Raw genomic sequence first — 14,592 nt, forward strand, 5'->3', positions numbered from 1 at the left:
ATTCCCATCCCCCTTCCTCAGCACAGAGCCCTATACCAAGTAGGCACTCAAAAGTGATGTGCTCGCAAAAGTGAAAGGTTATAGGCATAAGATTTAGAGCCAGAGAGTGTTTGCCACTCTGCCACTTACTAGTTTGTGTGGCCCTGGGCAGGTTATGTAAACTCTCAGTGATCCAGTTTCCTCAACTGTCAAATGGGAATGATATTAGCACCTACCTCACAGAACTGTCATGAAACTTCATGTGGCCAATATGGATAAAGCCTGGCAATTAGTGAGTTCTTAATAAATGTAAACTATTACTATTAAGTGAGACTGCGTCTGATTCCATTCTTTTCTGCCTTATCACTTCAGCCCTCTGTCAACACAGATTCCCCATGACTCATCTTGATTCATTTATTCACCAAGCAAACATTTACTGAGTATCTGCTACATACAAAAAGCTTTTGAATAAAAGCAGTCGTGTTTATGCCTGATATCTCTCTGTTGCTTTCTTCTGGTGCTAAGAAACAGAGTCAATGTCTATATGGATTACAGCCTTCAGCTTCTCGTCTTGGTTCCTGAAGCAGAGAATGAGATGGTATTCCAACATCAAATCACCAGGTACAAAAAGAAAGAAATCTCCTCAGATCCCTTAATATGCTAATATTTGTGGTGAATCGCTAACATCAGGGGATAAAATTTTCCACTTTCCTAAACTCATTTAACCACAGGACCATTTATTTCATACTTTCTCTCAAAATCAGCATTCTGTGAAATCTACTTTGGAAAATGCTACATGGAAGTCCTATTCCTATCTATTCCTCCGCTGCCCATATTTCATTTTGACCAATGCAACCTTTGGAAATACCTCACTTACATGAGACTATCCCCTGGAGGACTCGATAGAGAATCTTGTTTCAGCAATCATTGATTATGTACGATTTGAACAGGTCAGACTGTATTGCTTAAATGGCTCTAACTTGTACATGTACGGTTGTTCTTACATCAAATATATTTATGTTTTAGAGAAAAAAAAGTGCCCCACACAACCATATGAATTGTCACAAAGACAATGTATTTAGAACACTCTAGAACTTCACTTGGAACTTACTGATTCTTACTTTAGCCTCATCTTAACTTTGTAATCTGTTTCCCAGTCTATAGCAGATTAGAAAAAAACAAAATCAGGCTATTAGAGGCAACATACTAACTACAGAAAGAATCGCACCAGAGAGGCTAGCCATGAAGGTGAATATATAAAAATTAAATAGTAGACACAAAAATTCATAGCAATCTAGGAGCAATTAGTACAGGGCGAAACCCACTAAAAAACTAATATTCCTAATGACTTCATTACATCACCTCCCAGATCCTGGAATGATCAAGAAAAAGTTCTATTCGAGATACTAGAGTAAATGAAACAAGATAACGTGTAATACATTTTTAGAAAACTTTCTTTCATCAATGGATTTTTTGACATTGAATCAGTCAATAACACTGGTTATGTTAAACGGTCAATCTTTAATTTTCCGTAAATTTCTGAGAAGAGGCAACACCATCCCATCTCCCACATCAATGTCAGGTAGATGAGATGTAGGTACTATCCATGCTATTGATCACTCATTGCTTGACAATTCATCCTGTGGCTCTGCCCTTTACTGACCTTCTTAGCACACTCTGCCCCAGTTCCACTTAGCCCCTAGGACTCTCTAAGTCTCAAAGATCTGTGTCCAGCATCAAAATCCCTACACAGCTGACTTGGCATTATACAGCCTCTGCTGGTCATTTATCCAAGTAACTTAACAAGAGTGACAGATCAGGACAACGACGCATTTGCATCTAAGGAGTAAATGGTGATCCCCAAAATACAGCCAAGTAAGAGTGCTGGGCTGGCAGATTTGGGAGTATAAAGAGCACTGGGGGGTCACACTCTTGAAACCGCTCTGACCACAGCATCTCAAGGTAAGTGAGGTGCTCACAGGTGCCCACTTTTTTGTTCCATGTGGTTGTGATTAAACCTGATCAAGTTATCAGTCAAGGAGGGAAGGCAACACAGTAGCTTTTACTGAAGGCCTACTAAGCGTAAGGTCCTGTGTTAAAAGCAATATGGGGGACAAGAAAGCAAGACAGATAATTACCTTTCAATAAGCTTTTACAAGGAGTAAAAAGACAAGAATACAAGCAATCATGAGACAAAAATAACTAACCTGCAGAATAAAACTGAATATGATCATAATCCCCACTAATTGTTTAGGTCGGTGTTAAACCAGGCAGTTAGCAATAAACATGCTAATTTGTGATATCTTTTCTGTAATTGCCTTCAACTATTATTTGAAATTTTTATGTTACTTAATTTTTTTTTTCCCATGTCAGGATTTCTGGGAGATGATTGAGAGAAGAAATTCTCCCATGCACTTTATCCATCCTATCCGTCATAGTCTGCTTGTTATTGACTAGTTTCCAGACTGGTCTTGCATGGCTTTGCGCTGGGTCATCTCTGATACGTCAGTAGCATCCCTCAGAGGGACTCCAGCTTTGGAAGATTTGTGACTCTTTGATTTCAGGCTGTTTCAACCAGAGTACTGTCCATCATAGATTGACAGGGCTAAGAGGAATCTTGGAGATATCTTCTGGTCCGTCTGTCTCATTTTACAGAAGGAAACCAAAGCCCAAAGAAATTACAACAGCTACTTAACGAAACTGGTATTAGAACACTGAGGGTCTGCCTCCAAGTCTGATTTCTTTTGAGCTAAAGATTCAGAATATAATATGTAATCATTTCATTTTTTCCTGAGAAATTTGTGAGAATTTTAGGGTAAAGTTGGAGACTATTAGAGAGTCAGAAATCTAAGACAGAAGGAGGCAACCAAAATAGTAACCAAGTGTTCAAATGTGTCCTCCTGCCTAACTGGTATTTCATGACATGTTCTCTGGGTTCCATAAAGGTAGCGCATAGTAAATGGGAAGTTTGTTTAAATTAAATTTGATATTGAAATTTTTCAGATTCTCATGGTCCCTTGAGATCATCACATAGGTTATAAACTCCTAAACCTAAGATTCCTTAGTGCTGGATGAGTGTTCAGCTGCCCTACCTGCCTTCATCTTCTCCAGGAAATTTGAGGATATTTAAGTGTCCTCTTCCTCGTCCCCTTAAAGAATGTCTTACCCACAATTCACAGCTTTTCTTCTTTTGCCTACAGTTCACAACTATTGGCCCTGAGCATCCAGGGTACAATCTGGCTCATTCTCCTTCCTCCTTTCGTTTTTCCCTGACCCCTCAGAGCCCCCTACTCTCAGCCAGTAACGTCATCTCTCTAAGTCCTCACAGCACTTCATTTAGACTCTTACAGAACTTGTCTTATTCTTCTTTGTTCAAAGACTTATTTGAGTATTTCTCTTAACCCTTTCTAAATTCAGCATTCCTGTAAGGCAGGGACTGGTTTTTTCCTACTCTGTTCCCCCTTAGGGAGCTGACATGGTACTTTGCATACCCAGAAGATACTCCAAACAAAAAGCATTAATCAAATGTAATTAACCAATTATTTAAAGAATGACGATTTACCCAAAGGGAAAAATGGCAAATGTATTTCCAGCCCACACAATCTATGGTGTACCTACTTAAATGTAGCTAAACTTGGAAGAATCACAGTTTTTATTTTTATTTAAACTCTTTGTAGGTCATTTGTTCTTTGGTTTCTATTTCTGAAATAACCCCCAAGAAGACACGTCATTCCTGAAGGACACGGAGCATCACTTTTGAGAAGTAAGAAGGTAAGAGTTACTTTCAGCCTGATTGGGAACGAAATCAGTGAAATTAGCAAATATTGTTTTACACATCCTCATTCTTGCCGCATTCATAAGGAGCTGAAAATGAATTATTGAAGTATTCTTAAGGGAAGATTACAAAATATGCAGATTTTACCAAGAGAGGAATGGTTCCCCAACTTTGCTCATTATGCTGATAAGTATAAAATACAGGGGGCGGCCAGTTAGCTCAGTTGGTTAGCGCATGGTGCTGATAACATCAAGGTTGCTGGTTCGATCCCCGCATGGGCCACTGTGAGCTGTGCCCTCCTTAAAAAAACAGCGCAGAGCTCTGACATGCAAGCCCAGGTCTTAGTTGGCCCAGAACATGACCTTCAGAAGGTCAAGATTCAGTCTTCACACACAGGTGAACGTTGCTGTTCCTCGAGCGGAGTCTGCACCTCTAAATCCACCCAGCTGTGCCTTTACTCACAAGTAATGTGGAGAGAATAAAGAGAAAACTATCCAAACTTATTCCTAGTGTGGTAATAAAATCCCTTTCCTGACACTACCCTTTCCGCTGCAAAATTTGTGTTTGTTAAAGGCAATTCCAGATGAATTAGGACAAAGAAAACCAGTTAATTGAGTCATGACCACACCTTTGTTGACAAGATACAGTGGCTGAGAAATTCCCAGGAGAGGAATGAAAATCAAGAGCAGTGTCATGCATGGTGCACGGACAGCAACTGGGGGCAGTGAAGGGGGAAGCACAGAGAAGGTGGTGATGGAGGTTAGGAGGACTAGTATGGCCATCTCAATTAGAAGACCCACCAAAGACAGGAGCAGAGTTGATGGTTGAAGGGACACTGCCATGGAGGGTTTGAAGCAAGTCAAGCTCTCAGAACAGAGAAGAGGCTAATGAGGGGACTTTCAGAGGGCACCATGGGTCACACCTAGAGAGTTGGATCAGACCTAACAAGGTAAAGTTTATCAGCCAAGAATAAATGATTTTACCATTGGGTCCCAGAACACAGTTGCCTAAATCTGAGGAGAAGATTTGACTTAGCAACTGCACGTATGCAGGGGATTGAGGGGCTTTGGTCGACAGTGAGCGGTGAGTCAGCAGTGTGATGAGGCTGCCAAAAGGCAGTCACCACCTCAGTCATTACACCTGGGTCAAGAGAGGTGAGGGCAGATGATGATGGAAGATGACATATGGTTTGGATGTCACACTTTAAGAGATTAACAGGAGTGGGTTCACCATGATGACAGAGGAGATTCAGAAGCACATCACGGAAGAAGCAGATGAAAATGGAGCAGGGGCTATTTAGCATGGAGAACATAAAGCAATGAAAATTGCTGAACAGCCATCAAGTGGGTGAAGAGGTTTACTTGTAGGAAGAAGGTTTGAACTCTTCCTGCTGATACCAAAACTAGAATAAGAATCAGTCATGCTGAAATTACAGAAAGCCAGATTTTAGTTTAAAGCAAGACGAATATTTGGCCTGTGCAACCTGCCCCAGATGAAGAAGAATTTTCCCTGAAGGTGTTGAGTAGGCTGGACAACTCCTTTGCAAGACTATTGCTGAGACAACTCTTGCATCATCTAAGCAGTAAAGTTAGGAGACACAGGGTTCTGAGTCATGGTTAGGGCAGTGGACGAAAAGAGAAAAATCTCCACCTCAAATCTGGTAGCGACTTGAAATCCAGATGGAAAGTCTCGTTTTTCTAAGATGCCTAAAAATATAGTTTGATCATGAGCACTGTAGTTTTTCCACAACGTTTCTTCTTTTGCCTACAATTCATAACTTGTGGTATATATTCTTATACTACAATCACATATTTTGCAATATCCATTTAACAATAGTACTATTAATTCATTTAATATTTTCACTTACATTGAATTGATTCCTTTTTTTTTCTTAGCTTTTTTTTTTTTTTAAGTTACCCCCTATGCCATCTATGAAAGTATGGGCCATCAGCATCTGCTAAGACATTTGTTAGATATTCGGAATCTCAAACCCCACCCCAGACCTGCTGAATCAGAATATATTTTCAACAATACTCCCAGTTGGAGACTACAGTTGAATTAAATGCACACTAAAGTTGAATTAAAATTAAGAAATATTTGCCTACACCCATTTTGTGTATGACCAATAGGATCATGCCGTAGTTTTGGAAAAAGTGGCTGTAGGAAACAAAATAATGCTTTAAACCAGTGGTTCCCAAACATCACTCTGTTTAAAGCCCTTGAGAAAAATTCAGATTCCCCGGTCCCAACCCCAGAGATTCTGTTGATTTTGATGTGAATCATTTTCCAACACTTTGGGTACCATGCTTAATACTAAGCCAAGTTAAATAATGTGAGATCGTAACTGTGTCACCTGACAAGATTCCCTCATATTATATAGTGCAACCATTCTCAAAACGTGGCCCTGAGAACTTTTCAGGAAGTCAAAACAGTTTTCATAATAACACCCAAGTGCTAATCCCCTTTTTCACTGTGTTGACCTAATCATGTAAAAGCAAGGATAGATAAAACTTCTGGTGCCTTATTACAAATCAAGGCATGGCACCAAATTGTACCAGTAGTCATTGTAGTCTTCATGTTATACACTGGAAAAACATGTTTGTTTGCCTGTTTGTTTTAATTTAAAAAGATAGCTTCCTTTAAAAATGATTTAAAATTTGCAGCAAGCTATAAAAGTTATTAATTTTATTACAGTTGATCTTTGAACAACATGGGTTTGAACTGTAAGTGTATTTTCTCTTATGATTTCTTTAATAACATTTTCTTTTCTCTAGCTTACTTTATTGTAAGAATACAGTATATAATATATATAATATGTGTTAATTGACTGTTTATCAGTAAGACTTCTGGTCAACAGTAGGTTATGAGTAGTTAAGTTTTGGGGGAGTCAAAATTTATATGCAGATATTTTACTGCATGGGGGTTCAGTACTCTTGACCCCCTCGTTGTTCAAGGGTCAACTCTATATTTTAATTCTTATATACATATCTTTATAATATTCTAGGTGATGAAATGGGAAGTTCGCATAAGGCACTCCAATTGCAAACCAGAGTTGGATAGTTATCTTGAGGAAAAGCACATGTACAGTTGTTTGAGTTGCAATATGAACTAGCCACTTTATTCACAAAGCATCAGTTTTACTTGGAAGAACAACTAGTGGACAAACTATGGTTATTCAGATTTGGGTATTTGGCAGACATTTTCTCAAAACAGAATGAAGTGTTCTTGTCATTTCAAGGAAAACAACTGACAGTATTTGTGACTAGCAATATACTAGAGCTTTCAAGCAAAAATTTGAATTTTGGAAAACTTTTATCTGTCACCACTAGCTTGACAACTTCCTAAAACTTAAAGAATTTTTAAATGAGATCAGTGGTGATATTAATGGTTATGACGGTTTTATATTCTATAATGAAATGTGTCAACATTTGGAAGTTCTGTACAATTCAGTGACCCAATATTTTCCAAATGACTAACATACAATGTTCATACATAAGAAAAAGATCCACTCAAAGTTCAAATGCCGACCAATGGATTTTAATGTAATAGAGTACAAAATAGTTGTGGATATAGTTCCAGATTTCACATTGCAACCAACCTTTATGAAACTCTCACTTGTCAAGTTTTGGTATGATATCTAAGAAGAATATCCACAATTATTTGAAAAGGTGATTAAAATACTATTTTCTTTAACAAATTACATAACTGTGTAAAGCCAATTTTCTATATTTACTTTAACAACAACAAAAAACTTACAGCAACAGACTGAATACAGAAGTAGACATGAAAATCCAGCTGTCTTTTATACCGCAGACATTAAAGAAAGTTGCAAAAATGAAAAACAATGTTACTCTTCTGGTTACTTTTTTTTTTTTTTGGTTTTGGAAAATATAGTCATTTTCATAAAAAACTTTATGTTAACATGTAATGGATTAGATAGTAGTTTTAAATAAATTGATAAATATTTTTAAATTTTCTCCATTATAATTTAGAATATAGAAAGTATCAGTAGGTATGATTTACATAAAGCAAGTATGGTTAGATTCTCAATTTAAGAATATGAAGGGGTTCTGAGAACACAAACTTTGAGAACTGCTGCTACAATAAAACTCACTTAAACCACAACGCAAAGGACCCCCTTCAGAGAAGGGGCAGGCAGTATGGATGAATTTTTCCTCATCACCCAGGAGGAAGAAATTTAAACCTGCATTATGGCCACAGGCCAGGGGACCTCTTTGTAGGTGCTATATTGAATTCCAACCTGTCACTATGAAAACTTAACCACGAGACACTGATGGTTCAGCAGACCCAGTGGCCAAAGTAAAATTAAAACACAACTTATCAAAATAGAGCACAGAGGGAAGCGGATGCTTCTCTTTCTGTAAGAACAGAACCCCACAAAATCGCAGGAAGGGATATTGAAGCAGCAGGTCCCAGTGAAGAGCCATTTCACAAAGGGTAAGGTGGGGAAGGGTGACTGCCAAGAGAGAACTGTAAAACGTTCAACTTTCTCACTTTTAATAGGGAATATAAAAGGCGTTGTTAAAAAATATAGACTCTTCTTAAGAAAGGTATGGGAATACATGTGTGTAAAATTAACTCCGTCTTATGGTTAATTATAGGAGAAGAAAAGGAAAAGAAAAAAGAGAGAAAGAAAGGGAGCGGGAAGAGATGTGGGGTAAGAAGTATAGGAGTCGGGAAGGGTGGGAAAAGAGGGAACGGGAGAAGCAAAAGCAGATGAGAAGGAATCACAAAACCATACAACCTGCAGGGAACTTTAGAAATGAGCTAGGCTTGCTTCTTCATTTTAAGTGGAAATAGACAGGGGCCCAGAAAAGTTAACTGGTTTGACCAAGTTTCGTGCACTGATTTTAAGCCAGATTTTCCGGCTTTAAGCAGGGAAAATACATAAAGAGGAGGGAGGTGGTTTGAAGAGAGAGTGACAAGAAGGATAAGAGGGAAGGTTGGGGAGGGACGGAGGGAGAGAAAGAGAGAGAGAGAGAGAGAGAGAGAGAGAGAGAGAGAGAGGCAGAAAGACACCTACCTATACACACCACACTACACACACCACATACACACACACACACGCACACACACACACACACTATCCAGGCAGTGAGTTTTAAGGCATGCGTTAATCTAATTAAACACTGCTTGTCACACCCTGACACTGCTACACACAACGAAAGTCTAGAGACCGCTGCACTAGACCCAATACGTTTTAACTCTACTGTACATAGAAGTCACTTGAAGATCTTGTTAAAATGCAGCTTCTGATTCTGTAACCTGGCGGGTCTGAGATTCTGAATTTCTAACAAACTGCTGGGTGATGCTGATGCAACAGGTTCCAGGACCACCCTTGCGGTAGGAAGGCTCTATGCCTGCAGTGTTCAGAGTGTGTTCCCTGGACTAGCAGCATCGCCTAGGAACATGCTAGAAATGTAAATTCTCAGGCCCCACCCCAGACCTACTGAATCAAAAACTCTGATATTGGGCCCTACTGATATGTGTTTTAACAAACGTCCAGGTAATTCTGGTGCATGTTAAGGTTGGGAGGCATTGCACTAGGCCGTGATGCTTCCCATCACTGTTACCGATAATTAGCTAAACAAGTGTGGCAATACTTTCTGCGCAACCCATTACCTTTCACTGTGCTGTCTGAAATTTCTACTAGTAATTATCAACACTTCTGTAATTCTTCTCAGACACCCTTAAGATTTGGTGAGGACACCAAGGTTATGGGGCTCAAACATGCTGTGTAATTAAGGAAAGCCTCCTTTATTGGGCTCACCCTTGACTTCCTCTAATCGGGACTTCCACGCATGGGACTGAACTAAGAGAGATTCCCAAAACCAACACCAGAGATGAAAACAACCCTTCAAACGTGTTTCCTAGAGTAAAATATTCCCTTGAGCTCGTTCCATTTGCCCACTCTAAGTCCCTAGACCTGATCCTAGATTCCCCAGGACCTAGGTAAATCCCAGGACCTCTTGAATCTGGCCCCCTGTCTGAATGGAAATAACCAGGTGGGGCCCTTTAGATTCAGCTGTTCCCCAGACTCCAGACTCAGCAGTCCCTTTCTGGTCTTCCCAGCCCCCTGCAGTCATGAGCTCTGATGCAGAGATGGCCATTTTTGGAGAAGCAGCTCCCTACCTGCGGAAACCAGAGAAGGAGAGAATCGAAGCTCAAAATCGCCCATTCGATTCTAAGAGAGCCTGCTTTGCAGTGGATGATAAGGAATTATATGTGAAAGGTATGATTCAGAGCAGGGAAGATGACAAAGTCACAGTCAAGACCCTCGATGACAGGGTAAGTGTTGATCTCAGATGTCCTTGATAATAAGGGCGTCCTCATTTTCCTTTGGAGTAGAATATTAGAAATTGCATGAGCCCCTAGGAATCTGAAGACACCACAACATTTTTATCTATTCTGTAATGAAGTAGCAGGTGGAAAGTACCATTGCATGCACCTTTGCTCCTGAATCTTTCCTTCTCTAAAAACGTGGGCTTTGAGAGTCTTTGTGATGTTTGCTTTGGAGAAAGTCCAAGGTGAGGGTGGAAGACTTGGACTATTTAAGGGAGTGATTCGTGCTGATCACCACTGGGTAGGATGATTAAATATAGCTCTCCAGGCTGCAGAGAGACTTACAGAGGAAGTTCCGAAGACAATGCCTCATTTAATGTAGAGAATTACAGTGCGCTGTTCAATTCAATGTTTACTGGACACCTACCACGTCTAGGTCACAGTGTCTGTCACTTGGCAAATATAAGCAAATCTCAGCATACCTGTTTTCCCAAACTTTACCATCTAGTTAGGAATTAAGATGTGCATGGTAGGTATGACTCTCAGTTCACAAACTCAGGCATACAGAATAGATCTTTCTTTCTTTTTTTATTATTGAACTTAATCTCTGATTTCAGCCTCTTTTCACTGGGAAATTATAAATTTAAAAAGTAAATATTCTTCAACCATTCTTGAGGTTCCACTCCCCAGGATTGTGCCACATTTTTGAAACCCTACACAGAACCCCACTGGGGTCTCCCTGCCTCCCTGAAAGATCTGCCAAGAAACAAGTCCCAGTGCCTGAAGCTTCAGGATTCACAAATTTTCCACCTCTCCTGTGCTACCTTGGGTGTTTCTTTCTAATGTAGGGTAGTAAGGCAGAAGAGTCTCCTTTCCTCAAGAGATGTGATATGTACCAACAAATCCCCTTCCTTTTATCTCTTCGGTAAAACTCTCAAAGTTTTCCTAAGGCCTTAGGCTTTGGGAAATCAAAAGCCAGAAAGACTTACAGGCTCTTTCTCTTTTCTGCCCTACTTTCTACTTCTCCTGATTAGTGGAGTGCAGAGCCAGTGGTATGCTTGAATGGGGGAGGAAAGTGGGGAAAACACAGAGAGGGGAAAATTAAGTAATAGTCTCAAAATATTGTTCCGCCATGGACTCTAATGCAAGTGCAAGTGTTTTAACTACGAGAGCAGAGGAGCACAAAATTATGCAAGCCCTGAAAAGACAGGGGAGAGAGGACACAGGTCATGGAAGAGATGGCAGTTGAGCTGAATTTTGAAGATTTCTAGACATCATTTCAATAAAGATATTCCAGAGAAAGGAACCCATGTGAGCTGAGGTATTGAGGTGGAGATGCACAGAATACACTGGAGTAGTTCTTTCCAACCTTCCAACCTTTGTCTCATCTCAGCACTCACAGGAAATGGGGTAAATAGAGGCAATCGTGGCCATCCTGAGTCCTAGCTGGCCCCCCTGAGGGCTGGAGAGCTCTAGCACTCGGCACACCTGTGATGCATTCCTGGTGCGCAGAATGGCTGCTGACTGGGGGCATCGGACCTGAATGGGTTATGCAGACTGACCAGAATTAGCCTAATCAAGGATAGTTATTTGTGGATCATCTCTGCGCATGGAAATGATCCATAAATGTATCCATCGTAATGGTGTAAATGTACCACCATCTCTCACTGCCTCCATCACACCAGTAGAGTGCGGTAGGGACCATCAGCTCTCCCACTCATCATGTGCTCTTCCTGTCAATATGCAGACACTCACTCTGAACAGTGACCAGGTGTTCCCCATGAACCCTCCCAAATTTGACAAGATCGAGGACATGGCCATGATGACCCATCTCCACGAGCCCGCGGTGCTGTACAACCTCAAAGAGCGTTATGCAGCCTGGATGATCTACGTGAGTGCCCTTCAGCGTGTCTGTATTCCGTTTATCTCTCTGAGTGAAAACAAGAAGCACATGTTGCATTTTCTGATTTTCTCAGACCTACTCAGGCCTGTTCTGTGTCACTGTCAACCCCTACAAGTGGCTGCCGGTGTACAACCCCGAGGTGGTGTCTGCCTACCGAGGCAAAAAGCGCCAGGAGGCCCCGCCCCACATCTTCTCCATCTCTGACAACGCCTATCAGTTCATGCTGACTGGTGAGTAATTTCTTCAATCCATATTTTTAAAATAGTTTTTAGTTAATTATTCAATTCCTTTAACTGGACTGGTTCTTAGCTAATTATTCGAGCCTTTCACAGGCCTTGGTCATCTGAATGGTGCAATGATCAAAGTAACCTTGGGAGATTCAGATGCTTTCATGATGGAAAGCCAGGGATGCAATATCTTTCATTACCAGTCATGGTACATAGGCCATAGGACACTAAGCACATCTTATTTGGGAGAATGTGGAATACAAGGAGATGCCCTGCCCTCACATTGAAAGAACCCCCAACATGGGCACACTTGGAAGAGAGTCTATATTAGTAGCCATGTAACAATGCAAAGTTGGAGAAAGGGACATAGCAGTGTGCCTTCACCTGTTTTCCTTCCCAAATTCGGGCTTCTCTTTCTTCTCACTAAATTTCCAGAATGGCACAGGAAATAGAGATGTGGTAATATTGTCACACCATCATGCCTGATATCACTTCTGTCTCTTTAACTTTCACCTGACATGACTTGGGCCCGATATAAGTAGAAGCACCTGGTGTTCCTTGGATTGTAGACGCATCACCCTGACCTCTACTTTCACCTTCATATGGTGTATTCCCTGTGTGCATCTCTCTCCAAATTTCCCCTTTTGATGAGGACACCTGTCATATTGGATTAGGGGTCTACCTATTCTAGTATGACCTTATCTTAACTAGTTACATCTACAATGGCCCTATTTCCAAATAAGGTCACATCTTTTCATAGAGGGTGTTAGGACTTCAATATAAGAGTTGGGGCTGGATCCTAGATGGTGGAGTAGATAAACACTGTGCCTGAGTTCTTCCATGAACACATTAAAATTACAACTAAATTACAGAAAAATCATCTAAAGTCTAGCCAAACAGAAGTTCTATAATTAAAAATATAAAGAAGAAAAGTTACATCAAAACTGGTAGAAGGGGTGGAGACACAGAATGGGTCCAAATCTCTATGTGGCCATTGAGAATCAGAAGGGATATCTCACCCATGGATTCCCCCCCACCCAAAATAGCAAGGGAACCCCAGCTGCAAACTGACTTCCCCAGCCCAGAGTACTGGTGCTGGGAAGAAGAGCACCCTACAACATCAGACTCTGAAAAATAGGATTCTGACCATCTGGGTGGGATGGAAGCCTGCAGATGTCCTCTTAAAAGGCCCTTGCACAGACTCACTCACTCACAGGCAGGGACAGTAACACAGGGGGTGTCAGAGGCATGCCGAGGGCAGACTGAAGTGTGTAAGACCTGGAGGACAGTTGCCATTTTCCCTGTGAAGGGTCCTCTTCCTATGCAGCCAGCAGATGGGCACTATTTTTCCTGTGCTGAGCCCACAGGGCCAAATGTGGTCTGGTGAGCTACGCTGCTCCACCCTGCTGACTCACTGGGAACCTGACCTATGTGACTCCCACCCCAATGCCTGAAGCATTTTGTTAGGGAGCAGCCAACCAGCCCCACCTGCACTGCACTCTTTCTTGGAAAACTATCAAAGTCCGTGGATGCCAAGCAGGTGGATACTGGCCTCAGTGTGCTCTCAGATTTTTGGTTGAGTAGCTCTAGGCTCAGCACTGGCACCAAACCAGAATCTACATTAACTTGGTGAACGTTACTCCTCCCACTCTAATCAATCCCTGAGACCCTGACTCACCCAACATGTATACCACAACAGGGTTTATCAGTGTCTGAACTTCAAGGGAGCCAGCAGGTGGCAGCAGGCCTCAAAGTGTCTTGGCTTTTTGTGGAGCTACCCCAGGCCCAATACTGGTAGCAGATGTACTCGGCTCACAGCATAGTCTCTTCCACGTGCCTCCAGGTTTAGCACAGGAAGTGAACAACTGCAGATCACTTTGTAGCTCCTACCAGCTAGCCCCCAGCTGGTCACAGACAGTGGGTGACCTGGCCTGCACTGGAGCCCTTCCTAAAGGCCTCAGAACCAACATACTTGGAGATTGGCTCAGATCACAGCAGAGCACCGACCAATTAGCCCCACAAGTGGCATACACAAAAGGTGGCCTCAACAGGCACCAGAGTCCTCTAAGGCAAATCCCACTTAGTGGGGTAAGCCTCCCACACAGCAGCACGTAAGCTGTGGATGTGGCCAAACCCCACAGCCAATCAGCCTGAAAGTGAATCCCACCCACTGATGTGCCAATAGTAATCAAGGCTCAGCTATAGCAGGAGGACACACACAACCCACACAAGAGACACTCCTGGAGCACCCAGAGCCTGTGACCAGGGAGACTGTGCCAAGGCCCACAGGGCACCTACTACATAAGGCCATCCAGCCAAGCCTAGAAAACATAGCAGAACTCTCTAATACGTAGAAACAAACACAGAGACCCAGCCAAAATGAGAAAACAAAGACAAGCATCCCA

The 14,592-nt window shown here is 41.6% G+C and overlaps 1 protein-coding gene and 1 long non-coding RNA gene across 2 annotated transcripts in view; one reads left to right on the forward strand and one right to left on the reverse strand.

The window, feature by feature from the left end:
- The window catches only part of LOC141568875 (uncharacterized), a 102,061-nt gene that overhangs the window by 29,310 nt on the left and 58,159 nt on the right, over positions 1-14,592 (reverse strand). The gene's annotated exons all lie outside the window — the stretch shown is intronic.
- The window catches only part of MYH13 (myosin heavy chain 13), a 51,670-nt gene continuing 46,937 nt past the window's right edge, over positions 9,860-14,592 (forward strand). The window contains exons 1-3 of the mRNA XM_088788956.1: positions 9,860-10,063; positions 11,805-11,948; positions 12,034-12,190. Of these exons, the coding sequence (XP_088645082.1) occupies positions 9,860-10,063; positions 11,805-11,948; positions 12,034-12,190 (505 nt within the window). The remainder of the gene's footprint in view (positions 10,064-11,804; positions 11,949-12,033; positions 12,191-14,592) is intronic.

Source organism: Rhinolophus sinicus, chromosome 12 (genome assembly GCF_057876585.1).
Source record: "Rhinolophus sinicus isolate RSI-liver-muscle chromosome 12, RSI-T2T, whole genome shotgun sequence".
NCBI classification, from domain to species: domain Eukaryota; kingdom Metazoa; phylum Chordata; class Mammalia; order Chiroptera; family Rhinolophidae; genus Rhinolophus; species Rhinolophus sinicus.